Source organism: Papio anubis, chromosome 2 (genome assembly GCF_008728515.1).
Source record: "Papio anubis isolate 15944 chromosome 2, Panubis1.0, whole genome shotgun sequence".
NCBI classification, from domain to species: Eukaryota; Metazoa; Chordata; class Mammalia; order Primates; family Cercopithecidae; genus Papio; species Papio anubis.
The window spans coordinates 18,770,654-18,785,544 of NC_044977.1; the positions used below are offsets into that span (position 1 = coordinate 18,770,654).

At 37.8% G+C, this 14,891-nt stretch overlaps 1 protein-coding gene across 2 annotated transcripts in view; it reads right to left on the reverse strand.

Annotated features, from left to right (window-relative positions):
• DCBLD2 (discoidin, CUB and LCCL domain containing 2) overlaps window positions 1–14,891 on the reverse strand; it is a 91,668-nt gene that overhangs the window by 36,588 nt on the left and 40,189 nt on the right. For both annotated transcript variants that reach the window (XM_003893848.5, XM_031662957.1), the window contains exon 3: window positions 11,210–11,347. In XM_003893848.5, coding sequence (XP_003893897.4) covers window positions 11,210–11,347 — 138 coding nt within the window. The remainder of the gene's footprint in view (window positions 1–11,209; window positions 11,348–14,891) is intronic.

Sequence of the window (14,891 nt, forward strand, 5' to 3'; positions counted from 1 at the left end):
TGATATCCTGAAATATGTTATCCAAGTTGTTTGCTTTCTCCCCATCCAATTCAGGGATATCAATGATTTGCAGATTTGGCCTCTTTATATAATCCCTTATTTCTTGGAGGTTTTATTCATTCTTTTTCATTCTTTCTTTTGTCTGACTCTCTTATTTCAGAGAGCCAGTCTTCAAGTTCCAAGATTCTTTCCTCAGCTTGGTCTATTCTGCTGTTAAAACTTACAATTGGGTTGTGAAATTCTTGTAGTGTTTTTCAGCTCTATCAGGTCAGTCAGATTCTTTTATGTACTGGCTATTTTATCTGTCGGCTCCTGTATTGTTTTATTGTTAATTCTTAGTTTCCTTGAATTGGGTTTTGCCATTCTCCTGAATCTCGATGCTCTTCATTTCTATGCATATTCTAAATTCTATTTCTGTCATTTCAGCCAACCCAGCCAACGAGGGTTAAGAACCCTCGTTGGTGAACTAGTGCAACCGTTAAGAGGACATAAGACACTATGGCCATTTGAATTGCTGAAGTTCTTGTGTTAGCTCTTTCTCATCTCTCTGTGTGGGTGTTCCTTTAACTGCTGGGCTGTATCTAATCGAACTGGTCAGGTGGGGCACAGTGATTGTGCTGGAGTCCCAGGTCAGGTAGCCCTGTCCAGTGAGGAGAAGTGAGGACCGGGATCTACATAGAGAACTGTCCGACCACTTTTCTGTGAGATGAGTGCTGTGCTGGGGGTTTCAGACCAGCCTTCAGTCCCATGTACTCTCCAGAGCCTGGAAACAGCAAAGGTGAGGGTTGCAAGACAGGAAAGATGGAAACCCCAGCTGAGCTCTTGTCCCAGGTTGCTGCAGAACTGCTACTGGCTCCAAAGCCCCAGTGAGGGGAGGCTGGAAACCCAGGCCTGGAGGACTTGCCCAGTGAGGAGATACGGGAGTGGGGACCCATGTAAGAAAGTCTGGCCACTTTTCCATGACTGCTGCAGCAAACTAGGGGCCTGCTCTGGTCCCCAGTCACCAGTTCCTGAGTGGGTGGTTCTCCTGCTTTGTTTTTTCCATTCTCTGTGAGTAGAGATATTTTCTTGATGAATCCTAGTGTGTGTACCTGGGTGTTCCAGTTGAAGTGCTACATTTACTTGCCCCTTCTATTTCTTTCCATGAAGGCGGCACACACTAGCTGTTTCCAGTTGTTCACCTTGGCCAGCCCCCCTGAATTGTGTATTTTAAACAGGGGAATTGTATGGTGTGTGAATTATAACTTAATAAGACTGTTATAAAATAAAAAGAAGCTATCGTAGAGTAACAACGTCCTTTCATATGTAGCATATCTGCATTGATGGGTGAAATAAAGCCTAGTAAAAGAGCCCGGGCTGGCAGTTTGTTAATTTATTCATTCAGCATATATTTAATAAGCATGTATTATGACCAGTTGTTATTCTAGGCACCAGAGATAAAACAAACAACCACCAGATAAAAATTCCTTCTTATAGGGAATATACCCTCTGGGTGGAGTGGGGGGAGGTAGAAGAAAATAGATAATGTTAGTAAGAAAAAAATACTGTGTTAGAATGTGTATTGTACTTTAGAAAAATAATGAGAACAAGGAAGTTTTAAAAAGTTAGGGAGTTACAATTTTAAGTACAGTGGTCAGATCAGGCATCATTGTGAAGATGACATTTAAGTAAAATTCTAACATAGGTGAGGGAGTGAGGTGTGAGGTATTTGAGTCTGAGAATAGGCGGTGGGAATCAAAGGCCCTGTGTGGAAATGTGCTCAGCATGTTTGAGACCACAGTAGACAAGTAAAAGATGAAGTCAGATAAGTAATGGGAAGCTGAATGCTAGAGCATCTTGGAGATAAGGATAGTTGGTAGAGTGAGATGAAACTCAATTTAGTAAGATCACACTGATCACTGAATTCAGAGTAGACTGAAGGGGAGGGAGGGCAAAAACAAAGGTAAGAAATTTATTGCCATAATTGATGTAAAAGTTGGAACCTGAAATAGAGTGGTAGTAGTAGAGCTGTTAAGATGTAGTCAGATTCTGGTATATGTACATACATATTAGAAGAACTGGCAGGTGAATATGAAGTTTGAGAAAAAAAGAGGAGTCAAAGATACACTAAACTTTCTGGACTGAGCAACTTAAAAGATGAACTTTTAACTTACATGTGAAGTGCTTAGATTATAATAAATACTGAGAAAACACTTATCTTGCTGGATCCACTATAATGTGTCCTGTAATACCAGAAAAATCAAATATGTTCAAAGTACAGGGCAGTATATAATTTACATTTCTTTTTCCTCGCTCTGTCACCCAGGCTAGAGTGCAGTGGCAAGATCCTAGCTCACTGCAGCCTCAAGTTCCTGGTCTCAAGCAATCCTCCCACCTCAGCCTCCCAAGTAGCTAAAACTACAGGCGTGTGCCACCACACCCAACTAATTATTTAAATTGTTGGTAAAGATGGGGGTCTCACTACGTGGCTGGTCTGGAACTCCCAGCCTCAAGTGATCCTCCCACCTCAACCTCCCAAAGTGTTGAGGAGACATGTGTGAGCCACTGTGCCTGGTATGTGCTACATTTTAAACTGACAGCCTCTGCACAGAATTTTATTCTGGTAATTTTAATCAACCAATACATACAAATGACAGTAACACATTACTGCACAAAGTATCACATATATGGTACACTTCATTTGGGTGTTGTGGATAGCAGCAATGGCAGTAGTAAACAGAATGCCCTCAGGGATTCTGCTGAAGCAAACTGGCATTCCCTCTTTTTCTGTGTAGCCCCCCAAAGAGCATCTTCAGTGTTGAATATACGCTAGTCTTCACAGTAGAGTTTAACCCAAAGGAAGTGTAACCATAGTATCTATAAGAAGAGTTTCTATCCTTCCCCATTACCTGCCTTCCCTAATCCTAGAGGGCTGTCCAGGAGGCAGATCTCAGATGGGGCTCTGAAGGCAGGATAATGTGATTGTGAGAAAGAGCAGGAGAGAATACAAAAGTGACGGCAAGCCAATCATCAAGAACAGTCTGAGGAATGTCAGGTGTTCTGAAGACACCAATATCAGATTTTCTAAGACAACCGCAAACTTAGCTATATTATCTGCCATAACTGTTACATACATTTTTTTAAAAAAATTAAGTACAATTAAAAACAATTTCAACACATAATAACTGCAAAGGGTAGAGAACTTTTTAACTGTTGCATGAAATATTTAAACCTGAAATCTTATGTTGCCCCATATATAATACCATGAAAATATATTTTATGTTAACAAATGAATCAAAAAATATCAGCACATTGGTTACTATCATAGAAATATTTTTGATTGACAGTGTTGGCTATTTCTGAGATTGTAGGGTTGCAAAATATATTTATTTAGATTTTCCTTCAATTAATACTGTTTTGTGTTCTTGACTGAATTGGAAAAAGACCCTCAGTAGCGTCAGTAGCCATCACTTACCACAATATAGTTGGTATGTAACCAACTATATTTGCTGTAAACATTTTCGCACAGTTGAACTCAAGTGCCTATATTTATTCTAACTCAAGTAAGTGGCCAGGCACGGTGGCTCATGTCTGTAATCCCAGCACTATGGGAGGCCGAGGCAGGCGGATCACGAGGTCAGGAGATCGAAACCATCCTGGCTAACATGTTGAAACCCTGTCTCTACCAAAAAAAAAAAAAAAAAAAAAATACAAAAAATTAGCCAGGTGTGGTGGCGCGTGCCTGTAGTCCCAGCTACTTGGGAGGCTGGGGCAGGAGAATCACTTGAACCCAGGAGGCGGAGGTTGCAGTGAGCTGAGATAGCACCAATGCACTCCAGCCCAGGTGACAGAGCAAGACTGTCTCAAAAAAGAAAGCTTAGAAGTACTATTCCTAAGTTACTGTATTATTTACTAGAAATAAGAAAATACAGGCAGAAACAAGAAAATGTACACCTATACATTCTTCTCTCTTATGTGATCTAAAATTCTTGAAATAATCAATTTCCCAGAGCCTTAAACAATATGTAGTCTTGCTTTCATAGTTCTCATCTTGTCAACAGCCTTGCATCGTAGATATATGAACAGCTACTCTGTTCGGGTGCTAAACGATATAGGATAAGCCTGGTCTTTGGCTAAATTCTCCTGACAATATTATTGTGTGGTCCTAAGACTAATTCCTTGCTTCTATTATAGGAATCTGCACTGGTTTTTAGCATCTGCAATTCTGTTAAGAGGAATTCACATATATAGTATAGTACAACATAACTGATAGTGATTCAGAGCCAATTAACATTTACTAAGTAACAGACACTATACTAGGTATTTTACCTCTTCTCTCCTTTTATGTACTGAGAGTGGAGCCTAAACCTCATGTTTCTTTTAGGAATATAACAATGTCATCTATGAAAGCAGAGTCCACAGTAGAAGCCTGGAAAAAATTTTCTCAGACGAAAATAATTAATGCTTTCTTATGGATAATATAAAGCATAGCTCAGTTGCCTAAGCAATAAACTATGTAGTCAAACAGGCTATAAGCTACATATGGTTAACTGGATCAAATCAAACTCCTTATCTAAATCTCCATACACTAAAAAATGAATACAAAACATTAAAATGTAGCATAATTATTTTGTGACCTACATAGTATCTAGGAAGCTAATAAATACATTTGTATTTACCAACAGTGAAGGATAGGGCCACTGTATAGCACAAGACAGCACAAACATATATGTAGTCTGTTCTCAGCACTCCTAATATGCCAAAAAAAATTAAACATATAGAAAACATTAAAATCATTAAGATGCTCTTCAGGTTTACCTATCAGCTTGGAATAAACTCTATCCTGTAATGTGAATTGCCTCTTTGGGTTAACACCATCTTAACAGATTGTTTAAATTTTCTTTCTCTGCAAAATTGGTAACACTTTGTTCATCAGCACCTTTGTTCTACAAATTCACACCAAACTACAAATATTCTTCTGCATGTTAATTATATTATACACACAAACATTATACATACTCATTTGTGTGGAAACAAAAGCATATCTAAAGATAGGAATGTAAACTGAAACTTCATTAATAAAATCTTACTAAGTTTAACAGTATCAGAGTTTTAAAATGTTTGCCACATACAGGAACCGAAATTTGGAAACCAATATAAAAATAACAAATAGGAACCTAGCCAACTGTAGTACTGGAAACAAAACAGATTCTATAAAATTACTGTACAGTTAAGAAGGCAAACAATCTAAGGAATTCACACTCTATTTTCAAAGCCGAAAACATTCCATGCAGGAAAAAAATAACCAGTTACAGAAATTTGGACTCTGCTAGAAAGGAATTATCTAGTCAGCCCTATGTTTCATTTGCAAACTGATATAATCTGATGTAAGAATGAAAAAATGGCAAATATTTGCAAAAATGATGTGGTTAAAAAATGCAGCAAATATTTTTTATACTATTGGTGTTAATTTTAAAAATAATCCATCATATAGCAACGATAATCTTGTTAAATGGGAATATTTTCCAGGCTCAGCTGTTTACAAGTCTTAAGTGCACTGTCATCAGATTCTAAGGGGTGGCAGACAATGAATGAACATGTGTTGATGAGTTCCAATTAGGAAGCATGTTAATATCAACATTATTTCACATGAAATTTTAAACCATTTACTATTTCTCCCCTCCAAAATAAAGGCAAACTTTAGACTGACCACTACAAAATTCTGAGTTGGTGAAATCTAAAGTAGTCAGATTTAGTATTATGTTTTAAGTGACAATTTCATGTTCTCCAAAAAGAATACCAGGATCACCACTTTCCAATCATGCATGTAAACACACACACACACACACACACACACGCCCCAATTATGGTACATATGAACAAATGCTATCTTGAAGGACTTGAAGCTTTCAATGCAAATGTATATATTTCTTCTGAGTTCACTGTTTCATAACTACAACTTAAAAAAATCATCACCCAGAACCATTCTAGAAATGTCCAGTTCCTCCTAGAAACTGGTCATTGTTGAACAGATTCAAAAATAGAAATTTAGATCATCTATAAAATTCATTTTATTTTTTCAATTCCAGTGACAACTGCTGTTTTTAAATCTACTTTTCAGAATAAAATGTCAGGAGCATTTATTATTATTATTATTTTGGGGCAGAGTTTCATTCTTGCTGCCCAGGTTGGAGTGCAGTAATGCAATCTCGGCTCACTGCAACCTCTGCCTTCCGGGTACAATCGATTCTCCTGCCTCAGCCTCCTGAGTAGCTGGGATTACAGGAACCCACCACCATGCCCGGCTAATTTTTTAGTAAAGACAGGTTTTCATCATGTTGGCCAGGCTGGTCTCAAACTACTGACCTCAGGTGATCCACCTGCCTCGGCCTCCCAAAGTGCTGGGATACAAGCATGAGTCACCACACCTGGCCACATTTATTATTACACTAAATTAAAAGATCCAAGTTACCTGAGTCTGGACCTTAATGTGGTAGGTTCTGCCTCACTCAGTAACACCAGCAGTAACTCAGGAGTTTTTATAGAACTTCTAAACAGGGATTGCCAATATAAATGTCCAAGATACCACAAAGGTCCACATACATCTTCAGATTTTCAGAAAGTCTGGCCGCAGTAGATGAAAACCGATTAACAGTATTTATGATAGTTCACTGGAGAATAGATTATTAGAGAGCATACCTATTATGAGGACCATAGATGTGGCTGTTTGTATAAGGAAGTATTTAGTGGCTGCTTCTGTGGAATGGTTGAAATTGGTTCAGATTATGCTACTTTAGAGTAGAAATATTAGTCCTCTCACAGTTGTTGGAAGTCTTGATTCATATTTCTACATATCAAATTGCTTGAGGAAATGGGAACTTTTCCTTTCACTATATCTTTCAAAAATGAGGTTTACAGGTGAAAATGGAAAGAGATAACTGGTAATGAAAAAAGCTGAAAACTACCGCTCAAAGATCATTAAAAATAGCAGAGAGGGAGAAAAAAAGCTTTATTAAAAATTTAATGAAAACTAGAAACGAAAGTGGAAGAAGACTCCAGATAGAGAGCCCAAGATACAACCCGGGCATTACCGTAGTTCAGAGCTTCATCCAAGAGGCTTCCTAATGCTCAAAGACTCTTCCTAGAGCTTAAATTCCACCAGGATAAACTCTAATTCATTCAAGTGTTCCCTGTAGAAGATATGTCTGACTTCTACAGTCTTTACAAACTGGCATAATTCTAGTTACATTTATAATGAGACGTCTTAATTCAATCATCTCTGCTTTGGCTCCTCAGACAGCCTCTTAATGGGCCTCTCTACATTTATTCTTACTTTTATTTGACCCACTCTTCACAGAGCAGGGAAGAGTGCATAAACAAAAACATAAATCCAGTCACACCACTTCTCTGTTCTTAACAGCTTCCATACACTCTTAGGAAAAAACTCCAACCCTTACCTTTTCTATAAGGTTCAGAATAATGAAACCTACTCACCCCCCAACCCAATCTACTCTAGCTACCCTGGCTTTGTTTTCCCGTTCTCCCAAAGCTCTTCTCCACCATCAGGTTTTTGCACCTGCTGTTCCCTTCTGTAGAATGTTTTCCCTTCCTTGTCTGCCTGGAAACTCCAATCCTTCACTTCTCAGCTTAAAAGTGACTTCCTCAGGAAAACTCTGCCTTTTTATCAATCTTCCACTCCTCACACACCTCTGGCCCCTATCATTTGCTGATTCTTTCACTATACTTTATTTCATAATTGCAATTAAGTATTCGTTTAATGTCTTTTCCCAACCCTATACTGCAAGTCCCATGAAGGTATGATTGTGTCTTATCTACTGCTGCTTCCTTGGTGCCAAATATAGGGCAGGAAATAAGCAATCAAAAGGAATAGATTTTTACAATGGGCTCTTGCACAAGCTAATGAGAATTAGTCTATCTCACGCAAAATCATGACTCTATCAACAACACATACTATAACACAAGTCATCTTGAGAGCCTAACAAATGAAGTAGCTGATGAAGCAAGATTTTTCACAATCTTTTCATTCCCAAATACTTTAAATCTTCAACTAGACTTCTAGGCTAGAGACATGTAGTTAGGTTCCTTGAAAACATTTATGGAATTCATTGTGGCAGTTAAGTTTCCTGGATAAAAATACACTGAGGACCTCAACCAAAGCCAAGCAACCTTCAAATGAATGGGTCATTATAAGAAATTGTGATCAAAAAGCCACCCAAGAAGAAGTAATAAGAAATTCAACCAGTGTTCTCTTGAATATAGTTCAGCCAATTCATTCTAGTTCAGATAAAACACATGCTTGATGGATGGGATAAAGACATGCAAAAAATAGTAAGATTTCAGGAGAGAGCTGTTAAATGAGGATTTCCCAAGATGATTATGACTTTGAAAGTTTTAGTATAAAGAAATTCCTGATTAAGGTGGTTGTTTCAAAAATCTTTGGAAGCTAAGATTCATCCAAAATAGAATATAGCCACTTGAAATTTGGCAGAGGTTTGTAAGCTACGCAACATTCTGATTCTTTTATCTGAGGTCATAGCCAATTCTTAAGTAAATTTAATGCAGGATATTAAGATTTCTGTGGGTCACAAAGCCTCATAATTTAAATATCTAACGTGAGAAACTTTTTTTTTTTTTAAAAAGAGGATACTTATTTTCCAGAAACTTTCAACTTGATAAATAACAGAGAAAAGCAAAAATATGAATCAAAATAAATAATTTAACCTGATATTAAGGTTAAGAAACTTAATGAAAATAACAAGCAAATTAACTTTATTATCTATCCTCTCACCTATCAACCCCAAGACTTTAAGTAAAACTTAAAGGACGGTAATCCATTATCATCTCACTTGTGCTCTCTACATTACTCTCTCAGTGGTAGGGGTGGGGAACATGTGTATGCATGTGTACAGTGGTAGAAGGGGGGAAACTAACATTGTATGTGTCTGCTATGTCATGAGCCTACAAACGGTACATGTTTTTATTAGATTCAGTCCTCACAACTCACAGCAGTGAAATGACTGGCCAGAGGTTAGCCAGCTAGCACGTGGTAGAGGCAAGCTTTGATTCCAGGAACAGACACCTAGAGTCCTTTCCACAACATCACACTGCATATGTTTTCCTGGTTCTGTCAAAAATATTAATTGTTCATTTGGCATAATGTTTCTAGTTCTTTTCTACTATTTCATCCAAATGAATTTTCCTTCTCATTTTTCATGACAGATTTTGTTAGCCTTCACACCCTGCCCTATTGCTTATAAACTAAAGAAAGGCAGGTTCCTCCATACAAAACAGCTCTCTCCTCTATCACTTTCTAAATGAAACTTTCAATAAGACATATCGTGTTTATCTAAAACCCACCATAGCTGAGTAGGAATCGCTTGCTTTCCCCTATAATTCCCAGTGCCCAGCACTCTCACAATTAGGAGGTTCTTGATAATGTCCTCATTTCATACAATATGAAGTAAAAGCCAATTTAAACTTTTAAATGGTAACTTAATTCAATGCTGAATATCAAAATATCAACTTTTAAAAATTTAAATGATTGTTTTGATATATTCTTACACTAGCAACACTTCTTAAACTTTCTCATCATGGTACCCCTACATAGCAGGGGGAAATGAACACATCCCACAGCAGCTAAAACATATGAGAGATTTCATGTAGGTCTTGCATTTTATTTTAGAGATTCAGGTAAATTTTGGATTCTATTCTATTTAATAATCTTTTGTTTTTAAACTTTTTAAGTTTGGGGTACATGTGCGGGTTTGTTACACAAGTAAGCTTGGGTCATGGGGCCTTGTTTTACAGATTATTTTATCATCCAGGTATTAAGCCTGGTATCCATTATTTATTTTTCCTGATCCTCTCCCACCTCCCACCCTCCAAAAATCCCCAGTATGTGTTGTTCCCCTCATGTGTTTTCATAATTTAGCTCCCACTTATAAGTCAGAACATGCACCTGCAGTATTTGGTTTTCTGTTCCTGCATTAATTAGTCTGCTAAAGACAAGGGCTTCCAGCTCCATCCATGTCCCTGTAAAGAACATCTCGTTCTTTTTCATAGCTGAATAGTATTCCATGATGTGTATGTACAAAACTTTCTTTATCCAGTCTATCACTGATGGGCATTTAAGGTGATTCTAAGTCTCTGCTATTAAATAGTCGTGCAATGAACATACACATGCATGTGTCTTTATGACAGAATAATTGATATTCCTTTGGGTATATATCCAGTCATGGGATTGCTGGGTTGAATGGTATTTCTGTCTTTAGGTCTTTGAGGAATTACCACATTGTCTTCCACAATGGCTGAACTGACTGACACTCCCACGAACACTGTATACTGTTCCTTTTTCCCCACAACCTCACCAGCACCTGAATAACCTTGTTTTTCATTTTCCCCCTTTACACCACATTTTCCTCCTAAACATTAGCAATTTAGAAATACACCATGTTTATTTCACGCTGTCTCAGCACTCCTCAGGTACTCCTGGGGATGTGAGATCTTATTCTTTGAAAATAATGGTAGTATGGTCTTTAACACAGCACTATGAAGCAGTAAACTGTGAATAATAACGTTTTAAATTGATATAAAACATTTCAATAATTTATAAATTTTAAAAATGTTATTATAGGCTGGGTACAGTAGCTCACACCTGTAATTCCAGCACTTTGGGAGGCCGAGCCAAGCGGATCACCTGAGGTCAGGAGTTCGAGACCAGCCTGGCCAACATGGAGAAACCCCACCTCTACTAAAAATACAAAATTAGCCAGGCATGGTGGCGCATGCCTATAATTCCAGCTACTCGGGAGGCTGGGACAGGAGAATCACTTGAACCCGGGAGGCGGAAGTTGCGCTAAGCTGAGATCGCACCACTGCACTCCAGCCTGGGCGATAAGAGAGAAACTCTGTCTCAAAAAAAAAAAAAAAAAAAGTTATACAGTTTGTGTTCCAACCTTATAAAAATAAAAAAAATCAGTATTTCAGCAGTATTTCCTCTACTAAGGAAAGGGAAGTAACATTCATGTACTTTTATTTTTGGAACTTTGAAACTGATCTCACCTTATTTGTCAAATTTATATATATGCTATTAACTGTTCAGTCTTTCTGCTCTATTCCAATTTCAGAAAACAGCTACTGAAAAAAAGCATTTTATTTTTGTTATTAGAAATTACAAACTGTAGGAGCCACTGCATAAGGTGAAAATTACCTTGTTTATCTATAACAGAGTATGAGGCCAAAAATCCGCGTCCAGAAACATGGGTTCCACTCATGAACAGCAATGTGATTTCATTGCCTTTTGATTCAATTGAATGGTTCATTTGCAACCCCAGACCACAGTATTTGCCTAGGAATGAAAGAAAAGCAGATTATTTGCTGTGACTCTCTTTAAGTCAATAATAATTGCAATGTAGATAACAGAATCAGAATAATATACCAAGCTGGCTATTAAATTAGTATAAAACAAGGACTAAAATGTTTAATGATTATAAATCATATTACTCTGGAGGAAAAAAATGACAAGTAATGTCTATTCAAATGATTCAAAAGGAAAAGCAGTACATGCATCACTGAACTTACAGAGATTAATTTCCTGTGAAAGACATATATACTCTTTAAAAACAATAATAAGGGACTAAAAAAAATTAACAAAATATTTCATCCAGGCAGGTGGTTCACAAATGAACTGATGGTTAATTAGTAGTATTCTTAACATGCTTCCCTCAAACCCCCTTAGATTCTGACCTCAGGTCACACCTCAAGCCTTTTTTTGGACCTACTCAATTTTACTTCTGAGGGTTGGATTTCTAGTTAATCTCTTTAGGTGATCACATTTCATCCCATGGCTTTAACTATGATCTGACAACGCACAAGCTTAACCGTCCATCCACAGCTTTTTCCTTAAATGTCAGATGCATATATAGAACTGTGTGCCTAACTTCCATCCTTTAATGTCTATCACAAGGGTGTCCAATCTTTTGGCTTCCCTGGGCCACACTGGAAAAAGAATTGTCTTGGACTACAAATAAAATACATTAATACTAACGACAGCTGCTGGGCACGATCAATCAATCAACCAATAAACAAACACAAAAAATAAATCACAAAAAAATCTCATAATGTTTTAAGAAAGTTTACGAATTTCTGTTGGGCCACATTCAAAGCTGTCTTGGGCCACATGTGGCCTGCAGGCCACAGGTTGGACAGGCTATAAAAAATAACATATCCTCAGTACAGATCTAAGATACTAAGATAAAAAGGAAGAAGAAGGAGAGACATTAAAGCAAGACATACACTAATAAATAATAAAAACTGATTTTCTTATGTGCTTGGTAACTTGTGTAAGAAATTCTGAATAAGGACTTTCAAAAATGTTTTAAACTATGGCAACATCACTTGAATAAGAGTCATGTGGACTTCCAAGAATCATTTTCAAGGATGATACTTGATCTTATGAGTAGAGAATTCTAAGGAATTGACAAAGAAAACAAAACAAAACCTCACTAGAACTAGTAAAGAAACTTAGCTAAGTCACAGGATCCATATACAAATATCAACTGCATTTCCATATATGCTAGTGCAATCTGAAATGAAATTTTTAAAACTCCATCCATAATAGCATCACAAAAGTCAAAAAACTTAGGAATAAAATTGCTGTAAAAAGTTCAAAATCAGCATACCTCAAAACAGTAAGAGCTATATATGACAAACCCACAGCCAATATCATACTGAATGGGCAAAAACTGGACGCATTCCCTTTGAAAACTGGCACAAGACAAGGATGCCCTCTCTCACCACTCCTATTAACATAGTATTGGAAGTTCTGGCCATGGCAATCAGGCAAGAGAAAGAAATAAAGGGTATTCAAACAAGAAGAGAGGAAGTAAAATTGTCTCTGTTTGCAGACGACATGACTGTATATTTAGAAAGTCCCACTATCTCAGCCCCAAATCTCCTTAAGCTGATAGACAACTTCAGCAAAGTCTCAGGATACAAAATCAATGTGAAAAAACCACAAGCATTCCTATACACCAATAACAGACAGAAAGCCAAATCATGAGTGAACTCCCATTCACAATTGCTGCAAAGAGAATAAAATACCTAGGAATACAACTTAAAGGGACATGAAGGACCTCTTCAAGGACAAACCTCTGCTCAAGGAAATAAGAGAGGATATAAACAAATGGAAAAATATTCCATGCTCATGGATAGAAAGAATCAATATTGTGAAAATGGCCATAATGCCCAAATATATAGATTCAATGCTATCCACATCAAGCTACCATTGACAGAATTAGAAAAAACTACTTTGAATTTCATATGGAACCAAAAAAGAGTCCACATAGCCAAGACAATCCTAAGCAAAAAGAACAAAGCTGGAGGCATGACGCTACCTGACTTCAAACTATACCACAAGGCTACAGTAATCAAAACAGCATGGTACTGGTACCAAAACGGGTATGTGGACCACTGGAACAGAACAGAGGCCTCAGAAATAACACCACATATCTACAACCATTTGATCTTTGACAAACCTGACAAAAGCAATGGGGAAAGGGTTCCCTGTTTAATAAATGCTGTTGGGAAAACTGGCTAGCTAGCCATATGCAGAAAACTGAAACTGGGCCCGTTCCTTACACCTTATACAAAAATTAACTCAAGATGAATCAAAGACTTAATGTATAACACCATAAAAACCCTAGAAGAAAACCTAGGCAATACCATTCAGAACATAGGCATGGGCAAAGACTTCATGACTAAACACCAAAAGCAATGGCAACAAAAGCCAAAACTGACAAATGGAATCTAATTCAACAAAAAGGCTGCACCAATTTATTCCCCTCTCCCCAGCAATATTGGAGATAAAGAAACTGGTAACTTGTTGTTTTCTTAACTTTTCCAACCTGTGTTTACTTGTAAAATTTCCTGTAGTATGTGATCTTTTAAAGCTTCTAGGATATTCCTTTCCTTCCTTTCGTACTTCTCTCCTTCTCTCTTTCTTTCTCTCTCTCTCTTTCAAACAGAGTCTCGCTCTGTCACCCAGGCTGGAGTACAGTGGCGTGATCTTGGCTCACTGCAACCTCTGCCTCCCGGGTTCAAGTAATTCTCCTGTTTCAGCCTCCCAAGTAGCTGGGATTACAGATGCACACCACCACACCTGGCTAATTTTTGTATTTTTATTAGAGACATGGTCTCACCATATTGGCCAGGCTGGTCTTGAACTTCTGACCTGTGGTGATCCACCTACCTCAGCCTCCCAAAGTGATGGGATTACAGGCGTGAGTCACTGCACCCGGCCTTCTAGGGTATTTCTTACCAGGATTCCCTGTCAGTTTTATTTTTAACTTCTTTTATGTTACATATATGGCAAAAGGAAGATTTTTCTGGGTAAGCCTGAACTAATCAGGTAGGCCCATTAAAAGCACATTGTTTTCTCAGGTTGCAGAATTGGAAATAAGAGAGACACATGCCAGGTGTCCTGGAAGAAAGCAAACATCTATGTAGCAACTTGCCTATCAGGGTCATTGCAAGTGGCCTCTAGAAACTTAGAGCAGTCCCTGGCCAACAGTAACCAGGAAAATGGGGACCTCAGTTTTACAACTGCAATGAACTGAATTCTACCAACAACTAGTACACTTGGAAGAGAACTGTGAGCCCCAGGTGAGAAACACATTCCCAGCTAACACCTTAACTTCAGCCTGGTAGGAACCTGAGCAGAGAATTCAGTCATGCCATGCAATGCCCAGACTTCAGATCCATGGAAACTGGGATGATAAAACTGTGCTCGTTTAAGCTGCTAAGCTTGTGATAATTTGTTATGAAGCAAAATAAAACGGAACACAACCAGGAATTTAGTGTACAGTCCAAGAATATCATGCTTTTGGATAATT